The sequence below is a fragment of the Anopheles marshallii genome, chromosome 2, assembly GCF_943734725.1.
Source record: "Anopheles marshallii chromosome 2, idAnoMarsDA_429_01, whole genome shotgun sequence".
NCBI classification, from domain to species: domain Eukaryota; kingdom Metazoa; phylum Arthropoda; class Insecta; order Diptera; family Culicidae; genus Anopheles; species Anopheles marshallii.
This window is the reverse complement of record NC_071326.1, coordinates 27,246,970-27,261,840: the sequence shown is the minus strand read 5'-3', so window position 1 is coordinate 27,261,840 and position 14,871 is coordinate 27,246,970. Positions and strand designations below refer to the sequence as shown.

Here is a 14,871-nt window from a genome sequence, read left to right as displayed (position 1 = left end):
TATGTTTGCCCGAGCTGTTTTACTTCATTTTCCCGCGTCTTAACTATTTTGATAAGTAGTATTTTTTTACAATACAATTGATATGCAAACAGAACGATCGTACGAGATGGTGGTAGCGATCCATACAAATTGCATCTAATTCTACTCGTAGTTACGTACTGACGGATGATACTAGGAGAATAAACAACAAATCGTTTAAAACAGCATTCTCGGAGTGATTTCATGATATACAAAGAACTATAGAAAGAAAAATGATCATGCAAATTGTGGTAAACGGAAGCAAAACTCACTCATTTAGGAACTGCTTATCACTTTGCTAGTTTTTACTGCAGCCAGCATTTCCAATTACGGACAGTGGTTATGTTTTTAACTGAAGCATCTTTTTCTACTTATACCCAACCATTTTCTTCGTTTTTGATCCATTAAATTGGAGCAGAAGATAAGAGCACAATTTCTCATCGCTTGTGGCATGTTCTTCCGGACGTTATTATATCAAAGCACTGGACCGATCGCTTGGAGATCGTTGTTCGTTTCGTAATTTGTTAAGAAATTGTTTCACAAAGAAAATTATACATTGCAATACATTGTGCTAATCCCAACTATTGGCGTTTCTGCTGTGCAGCTAGATTATTTTCAACGCACCGAACAACATTGCAATCATCGCCCAAATGGCCCAAATATGGATTCTTTTGAACTGTCAAACGTCGCTGTCAAAGTGACGTCGTGGAGTTGTTTGGCTGGCTTGCTGTCAAACGCGTCAACGAAAAAAAGTGCGCCCCCTGTAAACACCTGTAAACAAAGTAGCTTGGCGTAAAGAAGACCAAAATTTTAACAAAAACTCCCTGTCGTGAATAAATTGCTTAATTAGAGAGCCTGTTACGACCAAACCCATTATGCCTCCAGTGAAAACCGATGGCGATAGTGACGGGGATGGTGATTTGTCTGGAGCGGAGTCCGAGCATTCCGGATCCAGCCAAGGGCAGGATCATGATTCCAGTGCGGAGGAAGCGGACGAACCAGATTCGGACGATTCCTCAGAAATGTCCGAAGGGGAATGTGAACGAAGGCGTACCAGTTGCCAGGATAATCTAAGTATGCAATACCTCTGGCTTAGTTTTGATCCGGGCACCTTTGTTCAGTAATCGCACCTTGTACTTTGCAGCGAGCCTGGAAAAACAATTCGGCATCCTAAAGGAACAACTGTACAAGGAACGCATGGTGCAGGTTGACCATAAGCTGCAGCAAATCCGGGGTGGCCGGTTGCAGGATTACGTTATACCGTTGCAGCAACTGCAACACAACATGGACAGTCGGAAGGAGGTTGCTGAGGTGATGAAAAAATATCGTGTCAATAACATTAAGAACAAGTTCGAATCGGAACTGCAAGCATGCTATCAACATTTTGAGGTAAGATAACGGCACACACACCCTAGCAAGCATATTGAGATACATTTAACAATATGCTTTTCTGTCGTGCAGAGTGAACAAAATCTCGCCAATGATGGCATTTGCGATGAGCTGATGGAGAAGGTGCGCCGATTGGAGGAGGATCGCCACAATGTGGACATATCGTGGGCCGATTGGGGCACCAACACGCGAACGGCAAAGGTCCGGGGCCCGGGGCGCAAGAAGGCTGTAACTGTGTCTGGGCCGTACATCGTGTACATGTTGCGCGAGGAGGAAATTCTCGAGGACTGGACTTCGATTCGGAAAGCGCTGAAACGTTCGACCGCTGCCGCTACCTGATATTTATTGCAGTAAGAACTTACTCATTTGTACAGTTTACGCCATTCGTCGGATAGTATCGCTTCTGCCCTCCGTTTGGTGTCGAGTCTCTATCATGTTGCGGAATCGCAGACTTACGTACGGATTTTACATGTGTGTACATTCATTTTTTTTAAATGCCGTTTCTTATAATGAATTAAGCTATTATAAGGTAAATATTACATTTAATATGGAACATGCGGACGGTTGCTACTTTCATTCCACATCCCGAAACATTCAAACCAACCAAAATCGTTTCAAGCTGTCTAAGATGCATACTGTATTTAACGTATTTACCAAATGCCCTTACATTCCTTTATCTAGCAAGAACTTTTCAACGAAAGCCACATGATCGCCCTTCAGCTCAATCAGACCGCTCATTTCATTCACCCGTGTGATGATGGGACGATTAAGCTGCTTTTCGATGAGGTATCGCAATTCAGCCTCCAACTGCCAAATATCGCCCTCGACATGCCGGATCGCTGTTATTCGACGCTGACCACGGAACGCACGGCGTATGTATACTGGTAACATATGATTCTTCGTCCGTAGCACTACATACTTAAGCTCGGGTCGTGGGTTAGCTGGTTTCCACCCCGAAGGGTAGGTTTCCTTTGCTATTGGCTTCGGTACTGTTCGAGGAGCGAGCAATCGTTCAACGTATTTCCATTCCGGTGGATTTTTTACTACTTCCACCTCGGGAAACTGCGCTACATCACCGACCGGTTCTGACGATCGAAAAGAATACCATCGAACGGTAGTAGGTGTTACATTCTAAAAAGGAAAATAAGACAATAGAAATGGTTCTGGCGTGGGTTACGATTTTTCTAGCCTACCTGTAATTGTTTTGGGAGTTGGTTTGTAGAGTTTACAGGTAGAATTCGATTAAAGTTGGTTGTTTTGCTGCACAACATGCGAAGCGCCATGATTACGAAAACAAACTGTTTGTTCGTGTCGCCGCGAGTGTTCGAGATTGTCAAAGTGTTCGTGTGAGAAATTACTGATGACATTTTCCAACGCGAAATGACGTTGATTCAAATGGTCCGTTAGAAATCTAAAAGAATGAAAGGGTAGCAATAAATTATTTTGGAGCCAATGTTAAACTCATTGCACATTCTTTTGGATAGACAATTATCTAAATTACGACAAGGTATGAAATTAAAGTAGTTATGGAATAATTTTAAAAATAAGCTCAATGTAGCATATCATTTTACTTCAAAAAACGACTACTATTTGGGTTGCTATTCTTTTTGGGGTCAATAATCATTGTCGGTCTACGTTTGTAGACACTGTTATAATACTGGAAATGTCTTTACGTAAATCATCAATACTGCGCGGGGGACACGGCCTATGCGAGATTCGAACCCACGCTTCACTATGCAAATAGAACCGTTCATACTATTTTTTTAAATGGCTTCTTTTGTTCAATACAAGAATCTTATTTCACTCCTAATTAGCTTCCATCCCGTGATGTAACTCTCCCCCCACTCGCATTCGCATCCCGACATGACTCAACGTTCTAACATAGTCTTATAAATTAACAGCAAGTACAATATTTGCCAGTTAGCAATTTATCTTTCCAATAGATTTGACGCTAACCGTCAGCACCATTGTCGGGTTGTCCTGGTTTCAATCTAACACGGAACCGGCAAGGAAATGGCAGCGCATTACGTTTTCTCCATCATTCGGCACGTTTTTCGCGGAAAGTTTAGGACAAAGTTTTCCACACCATCACCACCATAACCACCAACGGTGGAGGTGGAGGTGGTTGGTCTCATTTTTTTGCTTTGTCTTCATTGTGTCTTCATCTTCACCAACTGGATTCTTTGTGGAGCGAAGATAAGCGTTATGTACTGTCTGCTCAAGATGTACACAATAAGCCAGCATGTGCTTGAAGCTTACAGGAGAAAATGGAAAACAAATGGTCACATAAAACCAAGGAGCTTTTGCTTTTGAACAGCCAGAATTGCATATCGAACAGATCTTCTTTTTTCCCAAAAAAAAAAAAATCGTTCCCAAAAGACCAAACGTTCCTTTCCGCCACAACCATTTCAAGGACGTCGAATTTCCCAAAATATCAGTACATAATGTACGAGTCGGCAGCAAGCAGCCGGTTGGTTGGCAAACGCTGCTCGAAACGGTTTCCTGCACATGGCAAGCGAAAGCGAAGCGAAAGCTTCACCGCTGGTTCTATTTCCGAGGCCAACGAGGTGTATCGATTTTTAACGTAAATCGTCGTACGTTGCACACCAAAACGTAAAGGGCAGTCCTGACAGAAGACAGACAGTGGCCACCCTTTCCCCACTCCCACCCCCCACCAAAACGGGCACTAGATGCCTGTGTACGTGCTGTCACGAGGCAAATCCCTTTATGTATCAGTTATTTTATTATCTTCATCATTAATCAGTAAAAACGAGGATCGGTGACATGGAACACGGACGTGCCGGGGCTTCTAATGGAGCACAGCACATTAGGTGAAGTGTAACTGAAATCAATAGGCTTGCGTAGGCTGCGCAAACGAGGTCCAGCTCTGGCGCGAACTCCAATCAAATGTCGATTCCTGTCGAGCGCCGGGACGTCACTGTGCGAGAGTCGACTATTGAGTTTGTGGCTGTGCTTATCTAATTAAGACTCCCACGCCATGTTTTTCTTTGCGAGTTGATTGAACGCCTTATCAGTAAATAGGACAGTTTTGCTAGTAGTTGTATTGGAGCTGATATTTCACTTGAGCGAAGTCACAATCCAAAGTTCAAACAGACCAATCGATAACGCTGATTAAGCACATCTGTGAGAAATTCCTTTAGATGGATGATGGTTGTAGGGTATTGGTAGAGTATTGAGATGTTTTTTTTTGTGTTGCACAATTTTACAACTGCGTATTCATCGATTGGGGGATAAGTTTTCGTAATTCAGACGACGAGTTGAACAGGCGAGGAACCTACATTAGTACTCTCACTATTCTAAGTTGTTCTCAGTTGACAGCGACGATTCGACGACGCAATTGCAATTTGAAAGTGTATGCTAATTTTATTCTAATTAATGTTCAAACTCTTTTCTGCATCTTACCAAATAAAAACAACAATCCAACAGAATTTCCGTCGAAAATCGATTGGAACCCAAAATAAAAAAAAGAGGAATGCTAGCGTACATAATACACTTTTACGACTGCGTCACTCAATTGGCGTTTTATGAACACTTTGCTTCCAACTGCGACGAAAACTCTTCGTGACACCGCAACTCGATCCGATGTGTAACTACAGGCCAACAAACGCTCTGCAAAACGATACGCAATAGTGTCCAATCCAATCCAACGAAGGGAAGTTGATGGAAGTAACTATGTAAAAGAGCGGCGATACGCATCTGCTTTTTGGAGTAAAAATTACCTTCCATGTGCCACTCGGGAATGGCGCTTTTGATAATCTGCTCTTTTTGTTATTGTATTCTACGTCTGTGCGTGGTGTACTACAGCACAGGTGTATGACGTAGTGTTGAGAGATGGGAAACATTTATATTGTTAATTTCTGTGTTTGTTCAATTCAAACTCCACCAGTTGCGTAAACCTTGTATAGGTGAAGATAACAGCATGATAAAGACATTCCATAGCTTTGATTATCGATTTCGCTTTGGTTGTGTTTGGTTGTTCCAGACTCAAAGTTACTTCGGTCAACGACATCACCAGCAAAATCCGAAGACGCATTGTACATGGGAATGGTGCATACTATGGGCTACACCTTCTGCTTAGATCCACAAAACTTCGAGACTGCACGAAATGTGAGATGGGAAATGTGGCGACGAACTGGACGGTGGCGAAGGACGGCAGGATACGATGGCTGGGGCATGTTATGAGGAAGCCGAACTCATGCCCCTCAAAGAAAATGTTCGACAGCGACCCCCAGTTGGGCACGAGTCGCAGGAGGGACGCAGCGAGCTCAGGCTCGGGCAAGCTTGGCTGGATCTGGGGAGGCAAAACCTGTCGAAATCGGAAGACTTCATGGATGGAAAACTGCAGCCAGGGACCAAGTATCCTGGAGAATAATTGTTGACATGCCCATGTCACGACGAAGTGCTCCATCGTGAGCTAGCAAACGAGAGAGAGAGAGATGTATTGGGAAACATAACTCGTCTATCCTACCGTGCATAAAAAAATTGTACAACGTTATCAGTTAATTTCGACGAACGGAGCTAACACTATATAGAACTTAAACAGTTCCAGTACTCACATACGCCTCTGAGACATGGACTTTGTCCAAATCTGACGAAACCCTCTTAGTCTCGTTCGAGAGATGTTCAGAAGGATTTTTGGCCTTGTATGTTATGTATGGAAGGACAATGGAGGAGTCGCTACAGTGACGAGCTCTACGAGCTGTACGACGGACTTACTGTCGTACAGCGAATCAGGCTCGCCAAACTGTGGTGGGCTGGTCACTTCATGAGAATGACACCGGAAGACCCAGCCCGTAAAGTGCAGAATGACAGAGGAGTCGTGGTAGCCCCAAATTGAGATGGAGTGATGGCGTTGATGCGTCCGCCAGAAAGGCCGGGATAATAGTTTGGCAGACGAAAGGATTCGACCACGAGCGATTTAGAGGATCCCTGCAACAGACCAAGACCGCAAAGCGGTTTTAGCGCCAGTTAAGTAAGTAAGTAGTTCGATTCTTGTCGAAGTCGACTACATTACATACAGAATCATTGGAACACAAGTAAATAGTTAACAGATTAGAATTTCTAAACGCTTCAGTAAACACGTATCAGGTGCGAATCAGATTGGGATTCGAATATAGCTTCGACGCATGTTACTACTTTGGGTCTGCCCGGAACCTCAGACAAATTAGTAATTAATTTATTTAAAGTAAGCTTAATTCAAACTTCAATTTGAATTATTTATTATTAACGTTATTCCTCCGTGCGACGTTCAAGTTACCAACTTCAAGGTGTTAGCAAAAATATTTTATTCGAATGTATGCTTTGAAAGTGTCCAAGCGGCCCAAAAACGAAACTTATAACTTATGTTTCCCATCCCTTAGCAATGCTTTTCATCCCCGAAGCAGTACGGTCATTGACGGTCGTAAAGTGGAAGTCCTTCGCCAATAGTGCGACGCCTGCCATAAAGACCAGGCATCTGTCCGCAAAGTTTTTATTCGATCTTTGCTTTCTTTATGGCCTCGCGAATGCGATACAACACGAATGAAAAGCACTTCAAAGTGAAACGACAACGATTGGAGCTTAGATTGGAGGGATTTTCCTTCTGCTTTACCACACCACAGAAATTGATGTGCTGATGAGGTAGTCTTCATTGCATTGCCGAGAAGTGAATTATCAAAACCGTAATGTAACATAGCTTTTTAATCAAATTTTAAAGGAAAATTCCATAGTATTGCTATAAAAATCAATACCAAACAATGAAATAATGACGACGCAACAAGGTCCTTGCCAGCCGAACCAACCATTCGCCTCAACGGAACGAGTGGATAATTTATCTGTTGTTAGCCCATCGAAACCGAACGCTGTCCCTTTTCCCTTTACTTTATTTTGGAAAGTCTTCTGGCCGATCCCTGTTCCGATCCTTCCGGTGCCCCTCACTGCGCAATATCCTTTAATTGCTTTCTTGTTGCTTCTATGTAGTAAATAAAGCCGATGCGTCCCGGTACGCACACGCTACAGTGCCTGCCAGGGGGTTAAAATCCCTACAGCGGTGTGTTGTGGTGCCTGCAAGATGCGTCTCTACCGAATTCCAAGCCGTGCAAAACGCACAGCCTCAAACTGCGTCATTTGTAGCCCCTTCAAACGTTACACATAAACCCTATGCGCGTTATGTAAAGCGAACCGCACCGCACAGTGCAGTACATAGGCTAGAACCATGCTAGACGGGACGAACGAATTTTCTCGCACCCTTTTTTTGTTTTGGTTGCCGGCACAAAACGCATCCACAGCTTCACACGGGGTGGGTGGGTTCGCAAAGATCCCCTCATAATGTTTTTGGGATAAATTTTATGCTAGGGTGTCATCGGGCGTCTGAACGACCGTGCCTCGTGCGCTCGATTCGCTTTCGAATCTGCCGTTGGCCAACTGTGCTCGGGACCGTCGGGGTGGGTTTGGAAATGGATTGAATTTGTGCCTCTGTCTCGAAGCATTGCCAGAAGATGGTGCCGTGGGCCGAGCATTTGCAAATAGGAAAGTGTTCACATTTATGAGAACGCTTTCGCCCACTTCCACTTGAAGTGTTGCGGAAAGCAACCACCACTTGAAATGTGCAATCCGAGCCTATACACGAAGTGATGAATAAGTTAAACTTTATTACATTCCACATACTTTTGAGCTTTGTTTTTATTTATTAATTTCAATCAACATTACGCAACACATGCATCGTTTTCAATGATCAATTAAACGTTTCTCGGGTCGTACGGCCAGCTAATTAAACGCATGTGGAAACCCACAACACCACTTTGAAAGCTCTTCAACAAGCAATTAAAACTATTCGATTGGTTTTCTTGCGTTAAAGTTTTTGGGTCTCCGGGAGCCGTTTATCTTCACCACGGCAAGAACGGTTTGTGGACCGTTAGAGTGGTTTTACACAAGGCCACAAGGAAACTGTCGCTTTTTGAAGGAAAATTCCTGTTTGGTTGAGTTTCATTTGTCGAATTGACCTAGAGCGTACTGGTTTTCCCCGATTGTAAGTGATTTTCCAGTCACGATTAATTATAACTTTCCTAAGATTCCATATGATGAGTCGGGCGTCGTGTCATTTAGGTGAAAGAAACCTCCTATCAAATTGAATAAACACGATACAATATATAATGATAACTCGATAACACGATAAGTCAAAGTGCAATAACTTTTGCAATTAAAAAATATTTTATTGTATGAATTTTGTTCTTCTTGGTGTAACGTGGTCTTCTGATATAATAACTGTCATATCTGCTGCTACTGCTGCTTCTTCTTCCTTTTCTTTTTCTTTTATTTCTTTTTCATCTTTTTCTTATAGTAGCGTGGCCTTCTAAGCTTCTAAGCTCATATCTGCCATTTCTAGCCTACTACACTTAATTTTATTACGTAGCCAGTCGTGTCTAAGGAGGAACGTTCTGGATATGATTTTGTACAGAACCTTTCATGTGGAATGGGCACCTGTACCAAATACTCCATCGCGATGCTCTAAATTTTCATTAATTTTGTTAACATTATAGTCGATGGCATAAAATTTTGCTTCTAGATCATGAATGTGCATATAAAAATGGTTACTTTGAGGACAAAAATTGATACCGTGGAGGCAAAAATTCTTGACACAGAGGCAACATTTGACGGCATGTTGATTTCAATTATACATTGCATTCTCAATTGAAGGTCTTACCCAGTTTTTCTATCTTATCTCAAGATAATGCATCGGTCAAATTTGGTGTGTGCATTGAAAGAAAACTTTCATTAAAAGAATATAGAAAAAGGTGAAGAACAAAAATAAATAATGAGTGACAGCATCCCAAAATGATTACACTCAGTAATATCATTGAGGCTTTATAAAATATCGGCATAAAAGGGCATGACTTAATTGAAACAGGATGATTTAGTTATATGTAGGTCCTGAGTCAAAATTAACTTCTAGATAAAATGGTTTAGGAATATTTTTTTCGTAATGTGAACTGGCTGGATTGATATACTGCAAGTTTCTGTAGGCTCTTTTACTATAGGCCATCTTCATAGACCTCTGGAATTAATATTCTCCATAGTTCAGATATCTAACTCATGTGGTTGTAGGCAGACATTGTCATGATGGAAAATAAGCTGCTAATGGTTGGGAAAGATCCGATTCGGCTTCAAAAGTGTTTATAAGATGATGATATACATATTACCAATTGCGAGTGTTAACAGCCAATACATAAATCTCAGTGTAAGGAGTGTTAGGCCCCGTATGTGTGGAAGGACAACTGGAGGAGCCACTACAATGACGAGCTCTGACGGCGAACTTACTGACGGCGCTGGTCACGTCATGAGAATGACACCGGACAACCCAGCCCGCAAAGTCCTTTTGGGTCGTGCACATGGACAGAGGCATGGTAGGCCGAAATTGAGATGGAGTGATAACGTTGATACGTTCGCCAGGCTTGGCTGACGAAGGCGCTCGAACGTGGTCCGTTTGGAGGACTCCTGCAGCAGGCCAAGACTGCGAAGCGGTTGAACCGGCGGATAAGTAAGTAAATAAGTAATAAGTCATTTCAATAATCGCGTTCATACTCCCACAGACGATCGGACTGGATCTCATAGTGCAGGGCCGGGCCATCTGTTTCAAATGTTTCACGGATCTCCAGCATGTGACGATTTTGCGTGACCTGTAATATCTCCAGCACGTAACCATTTTTTTAGGTCATCCACATGGACACATGGAGAGATGTCATTGTTGCGTCCGTCAGATATTGACGGTTTGCCGGACCAAAGAGCTTTAAGAATTAATCTATGCTTCTAATTGTTTGACGTATTTGACTCATTTTGAAACTATTTAAGCCTCGCTTTTCAGTCTCAAATACACGATGACGTGAATGTCATCTTCGAGCAGGGCTATTGAATGTTGTGGGTGTTCCAAATGACTTCTTTTAGAGTTCGTGAGTAGATTGTGGAGAGAAAATAGGAAATGGAGAACAGATATGACTCAGTACGGTTACATATTGGTAGGGCTATTGTTCTTCATCTCATAGCACTAGGAAGCGTAGAACTGCCTGTCCATGTACGTTTTAATAGTGCAAAGTAATTCATTTTTCACTTAATTCATTTTTTTATACATTTTACATTTTGCAATTAATACAACTTTTCCCTACTGCTGCTCTTCGAACATCATCAGACCCGATGCGGAAGAACCCTAACAAAACACTTTTACTCCCAAATTTTTTGTCTGCTTTCCCACTGTTTATTGCCCACATTTACTCAATCATGCGGTGCGTATGTTTCACGAAATAATAACATAGACGATACTAATCTGCAAATCTGTGCTTTGTTTTCCACTTTAACATCCTTCCTTTAACATCCCTACTCAATGAATTTCAACATCTTCCTTCGCTACGCTTCGCACCGTCAATATTATTGCTTTCGACCACTCAAACCTCCTTTTGCTTGCAAATCCCCCCAACAAAAAAAAAACACTCATGGAAAAGTTTCATCTTCGGCAGCACCGTTCTCGATTAGATTCCCCCACATAAGGCGAAAGCATACGGTACACTTCCTGCCTGGGTTGGTTTAATATGATTTTTGATGAATCTTCAGCTATTGGGAAAGTTTTCCTGGGTGTACGTTCCGGTTTTTTTTTGTTATTGTCTTTCATACGGGAAACCATCACCACTGAGCTCATCTTCAACATAGCGTGCTTAAAACTGGCCCCATAGTCTCCCTAAAGATTCGATCAGAATTTCGATCGTCAAAAGTGATATGGAAGCAGCACCAAAAAAAAAACCAACGAAACAAAACGACAACATTTACTTTTCTCGACGGGTTTTGATCGGATCACTTGAAAAAGGTAAACACACGACCCGGACCACTGGCTTTGGAAAGCTGCAAAGCACAATGTGCACAGCACCTAGGACATGGAAAACCGAGGACAGACAGTCCAGTAACAGATAGCGCGGCGGAACGACGACCCCACAACGATGGGTCGAAATCGGGAAAGATGATCGGGGAAGTTTTTGGAACTCTCTTTTCCACGCAATAATACGAACTGCAAACATTGATTGCCGACTTATCAGGAGGGCTGTTTATTTTTGTTCCGGTTTCTGTTGTCGCTGCCTCCTCGCAACGAGCATTTCCTCGTTTCGAATGCTGTTTTGCTTTTCGTAGTGCTTCACGTTCACGTAAGACTGGAAGTCACTGGAAACAATCTGTCCCAGCGGGAGGAATTGGTTTAGGCAGGAAGAACTTCAAACGAATCTGTTTCCAAGATAATCAAGCAAATAGAAATTAGAGACGAAAAACCAACAAGGAAGAGAGGTGGCCCAATTGCAATCACAATCGATTTATATCTTTTTATTGTAATATGATACCGTTTGTTTGTAAACCTTCCGAAAGCCCTGTAAACAAATTGCAATGATATGCAAATTGTTTGATGAAATGAAATGTCGCAATAACGCGAAACGAAACATTGGAAGAAGTAAAAACGTATTAATACAGTTCATAAAAACCTTATCCCGTTTAAAATAAACTGATTGAACAGCAATGAGATACTGAATTCCACTGCAAACCGCTCAGCAGTCTGGTACTAAATTATAGTCGACCCTGGAGTGCGCCCTGGAGAAGACAACACGGGGATGACTCGTGGTCTCGTGCTTTTGCTTGCTGACTAGTACAGTGAAGATTGTGGATCGTATCCCGCCTGGATCGACCCTCTCAGTAAGAATTTTGATCACTTGTTTCCTCTCTCTCCCGCTACCAGTTTGGCGTAACGACCTTCTAGGTCATGCCTGCCATTTTTGGCTTGTTCGTATTCATCTTCTTGTTCTTGGCGTAATGACCTTTAAGGTAGTGCCTGCCATTTTTGGCTTACTAGACCTGCTTTAGGTAGCGTGACTACCGGTGCCGCAACCAATACACCATCGGACCGCTCCAAACGACAGAGCTTTTGAAGTATAAATACGAGATACTTCAGGAATAAAACGTCTATGATTAAGCCACTGCGAATTTGTTTAATTATAGTTCATTCATACTATAATAGTCATATACTACTACTACTATACTACTACTACTATACTACTATACTATTTATAGTCAAGCCACAGCGAATTTGTTTAATTATAGTTACTATAAAGAATCCGTTACAACCAATTGCATTTTGTACGTAAAAATTTTCGGTTTAACCATTTAAAACCACGAAGCGGTTCTAACACCCAATAACCTAACCTATTTATGTCCCTGTATTTCGTAAACTTAAGCGACCAGTATTTATGATTCGAGTACAATCAAGCGTTAAAAATTTCCATGTTGACGAGTTTTATGTTGTTTATTTAATTTATTATTCAATGATAATAGACAACCATATAAACAAACTTTTGAACAAAATTTAAAGAATTTTGTATTTTCTTCACTAGAACGGCCAAGACTGTATCGACGGATTGACAGTTGACAGACAGTGCTATGGGCAAAAATTTTAAGATTTTGTCTCTGTGTTGTCGTGTGAAGACCGTTGCTGATACGAAGTACACCGTTGGGCTGCGTCTAGAAGAATGTAATTAAAATGGGAAAAAAATAAAATAACTTCATTTCTGAAGAAAGCAAACATAAAACTGTGCTCCAACGATCCATTTTTGGGACAGTTCTAACTAGAACTTGGGACAAGTTCTAACAACTTTTCATGCCGTTTGAATTAATATTTTGTACCATTAGGATAAAATAGTTTATTTTTGGTTTATGTTTGGTTGTCAGTAACTACGATCACAGTAGTGAAATAGTTTGCAACACCTTTCATAACTCCCGATCAACGTCAATCGACAAAATTATCTTACCTATGCAAATTTCTTCTGTCCGGCTTACTGAAACTCATGGTTTAAATCCAACAATCTAACCCAATAACGTGCAAAACGAAAACATTAACCATTCAAACGATTTCCGTAGCTTCGCTCGCGTACATAAACACCCACAGCCATGTATCCAATAAGTCACCCATGCATCATTTCGCTCCACCATCGGGTCCCTTTTCCCGGGTGCTTTCACTTTCAACAGCCAAACAAACAAAAAATTCAGAGCTCCACGAAGTACGTTCGATACAGTAACACAAAAAAACCCTCTCCGCGTACTTTAAATTTATTGCTCCGTCGAGTATAAATTTACTTCACCCGGACAACGGAACAAAGTCATGGGATGAAAAATAAATCCAAAAAAACTCATACCCACAGACACACACACACACACACGTTCCTATGTGGAGGAAAATTGTAGGGAAAAGCGACGGAAAGTAAAATGTCTGCCTGAGTTTGTGTACATTCTATTAGGTCGCGCAAGTGTGTCTGTTGTGAAGAGACCCGAAAGTGGTACGTGATGTAGAATTTGGGTGATGTAGAAGATGTGTAGCAGTACATGCATATTGCAGTGTTTCTCAATGGAGATGTACTATGCGAGCCGTTGGTCATCAATTTAGTTGACTTGAGAAATTGTCCATTCTATTACACTACAATTAACAATTGTAATTCCAAATTTTTCTATTTCATATTTTTGAATCCGTTTAAATTTCAAACTAGCCTAAATGCTAATAAGACGACGATAATCCTGTCATAATTATTACTCTACCCATCCACCTACCTGCCCATGGATCCAGGACAAAAGGGCGCGATACTCGACGGGATAACCAAAATGGTTCATTTTGGGTATATTGTTGGCCTAAGTTATACAACCAAAACATCAAAATGTTTTCTATTACTAACTAACTATTATTACTGGGCATCTATTACTAACAAAAAACCCTCAAAACGTGATTCTGAGACCTTCAAGATCATGAAGTTTTCATCCAAAATCCGTTTATGGCAGATGGAAGCTACTGGAATCGTTGCAAGTAGCGAAGCTACTTCGACCCAACTCTGACCCGGACTCGTTGCACTCACGGGTCGGAGTCGCTTATGGCAGCGTGCACCTGCTGGAATCATTGCAACTACCGAACCTACTTGTACCTACAGGTCACTTGCGGATTGCTACTGTGTACAGCCGATGAGCCACAAGTGACATTCGATGGTCACCTTGTTGATGTGTACACCGGGACGCTGGAAGGGTCCCATGAGTGACGAACTTTAATCGTCGATCGTTGGTAAGGACGGTGTTGTATTGGGTACGGTTTATTGTTTTAAACCCAGTAAATTATTGTATTTTTAGTTTAATAAAATATGCATCACAAAATACAAAACTATTGTATGAATATCCCTTGCAAGGTCATGATAACTCTCTTTTGCAGAATTCAGTCCTTTAATAAATTGCTGATGATATCGTGTAATGAAAAAGTATTTCCATCAATTAAAAGTACCTACGAAACCATTAATTTTGCGATTAATGTACAAAAATAAATATATTTATTCTTCTGCAAATTGCTTTATAAAATATCAAGAATAAAACATCATTCACTAACTAACCATTGTCCACAGAAAGTTAAGAGCCTCT

General features: G+C 41.6%; 2 protein-coding genes across 2 annotated transcripts; one reads left to right on the top strand and one right to left on the bottom strand.

Annotated features, from left to right (window-relative positions):
• The first annotated feature begins 893 nt into the window (after positions 1 to 893).
• LOC128707944 (breast cancer metastasis-suppressor 1-like protein) lies at positions 894 to 1,746 on the top strand. Its single transcript, XM_053802902.1, has 3 exons — positions 894 to 1,092; positions 1,163 to 1,407; positions 1,480 to 1,746. The coding sequence occupies exons 1-3, from the start codon at positions 894 to 896 to the stop codon at positions 1,744 to 1,746; spliced, it is 711 nt and encodes a 236-aa protein (XP_053658877.1).
• Positions 1,747 to 2,070: 324 nt separating this feature from the next.
• On the bottom strand, positions 2,071 to 2,690 carry LOC128708198 (probable 39S ribosomal protein L49, mitochondrial). Its single transcript, XM_053803159.1, has 2 exons — positions 2,601 to 2,690; positions 2,071 to 2,538 (listed from the first exon to the last, which is right to left on the bottom strand). Exons 1-2 carry the CDS (start codon positions 2,688 to 2,690, stop codon positions 2,071 to 2,073), a joined length of 558 nt encoding a protein of 185 aa, XP_053659134.1.
• Between the last annotated feature and the right edge of the window lie 12,181 nt (positions 2,691 to 14,871).

What these genes read in the sequence shown, in the direction of transcription:
- LOC128707944 (XM_053802902.1), top strand. Translation starts at nt 894, where the DNA reads ATGCCTCCAGTGAAAACCGATGGCGATAGTGACGGGGATGGTGATTTG. An exon ending in CAGTTGCCAGGATAATCTAA is followed by an intron (nt 1,093 to 1,162) that starts GTATGCAATACC and finishes TGTACTTTGCAG; the next exon opens with CGAGCCTGGAAAAACAATTC. An exon ending in CATGCTATCAACATTTTGAG is followed by an intron (nt 1,408 to 1,479) that starts GTAAGATAACGG and finishes TCTGTCGTGCAG; the next exon opens with AGTGAACAAAATCTCGCCAA.
- LOC128708198 (XM_053803159.1), bottom strand. Translation starts at nt 2,690, where the DNA reads ATGGCGCTTCGCATGTTGTGCAGCAAAACAACCAACTTTAATCGAATT. An exon ending in AACTCCCAAAACAATTACAG is followed by an intron (nt 2,539 to 2,600) that starts GTAGGCTAGAAA and finishes TTTCCTTTTTAG; the next exon opens with AATGTAACACCTACTACCGT.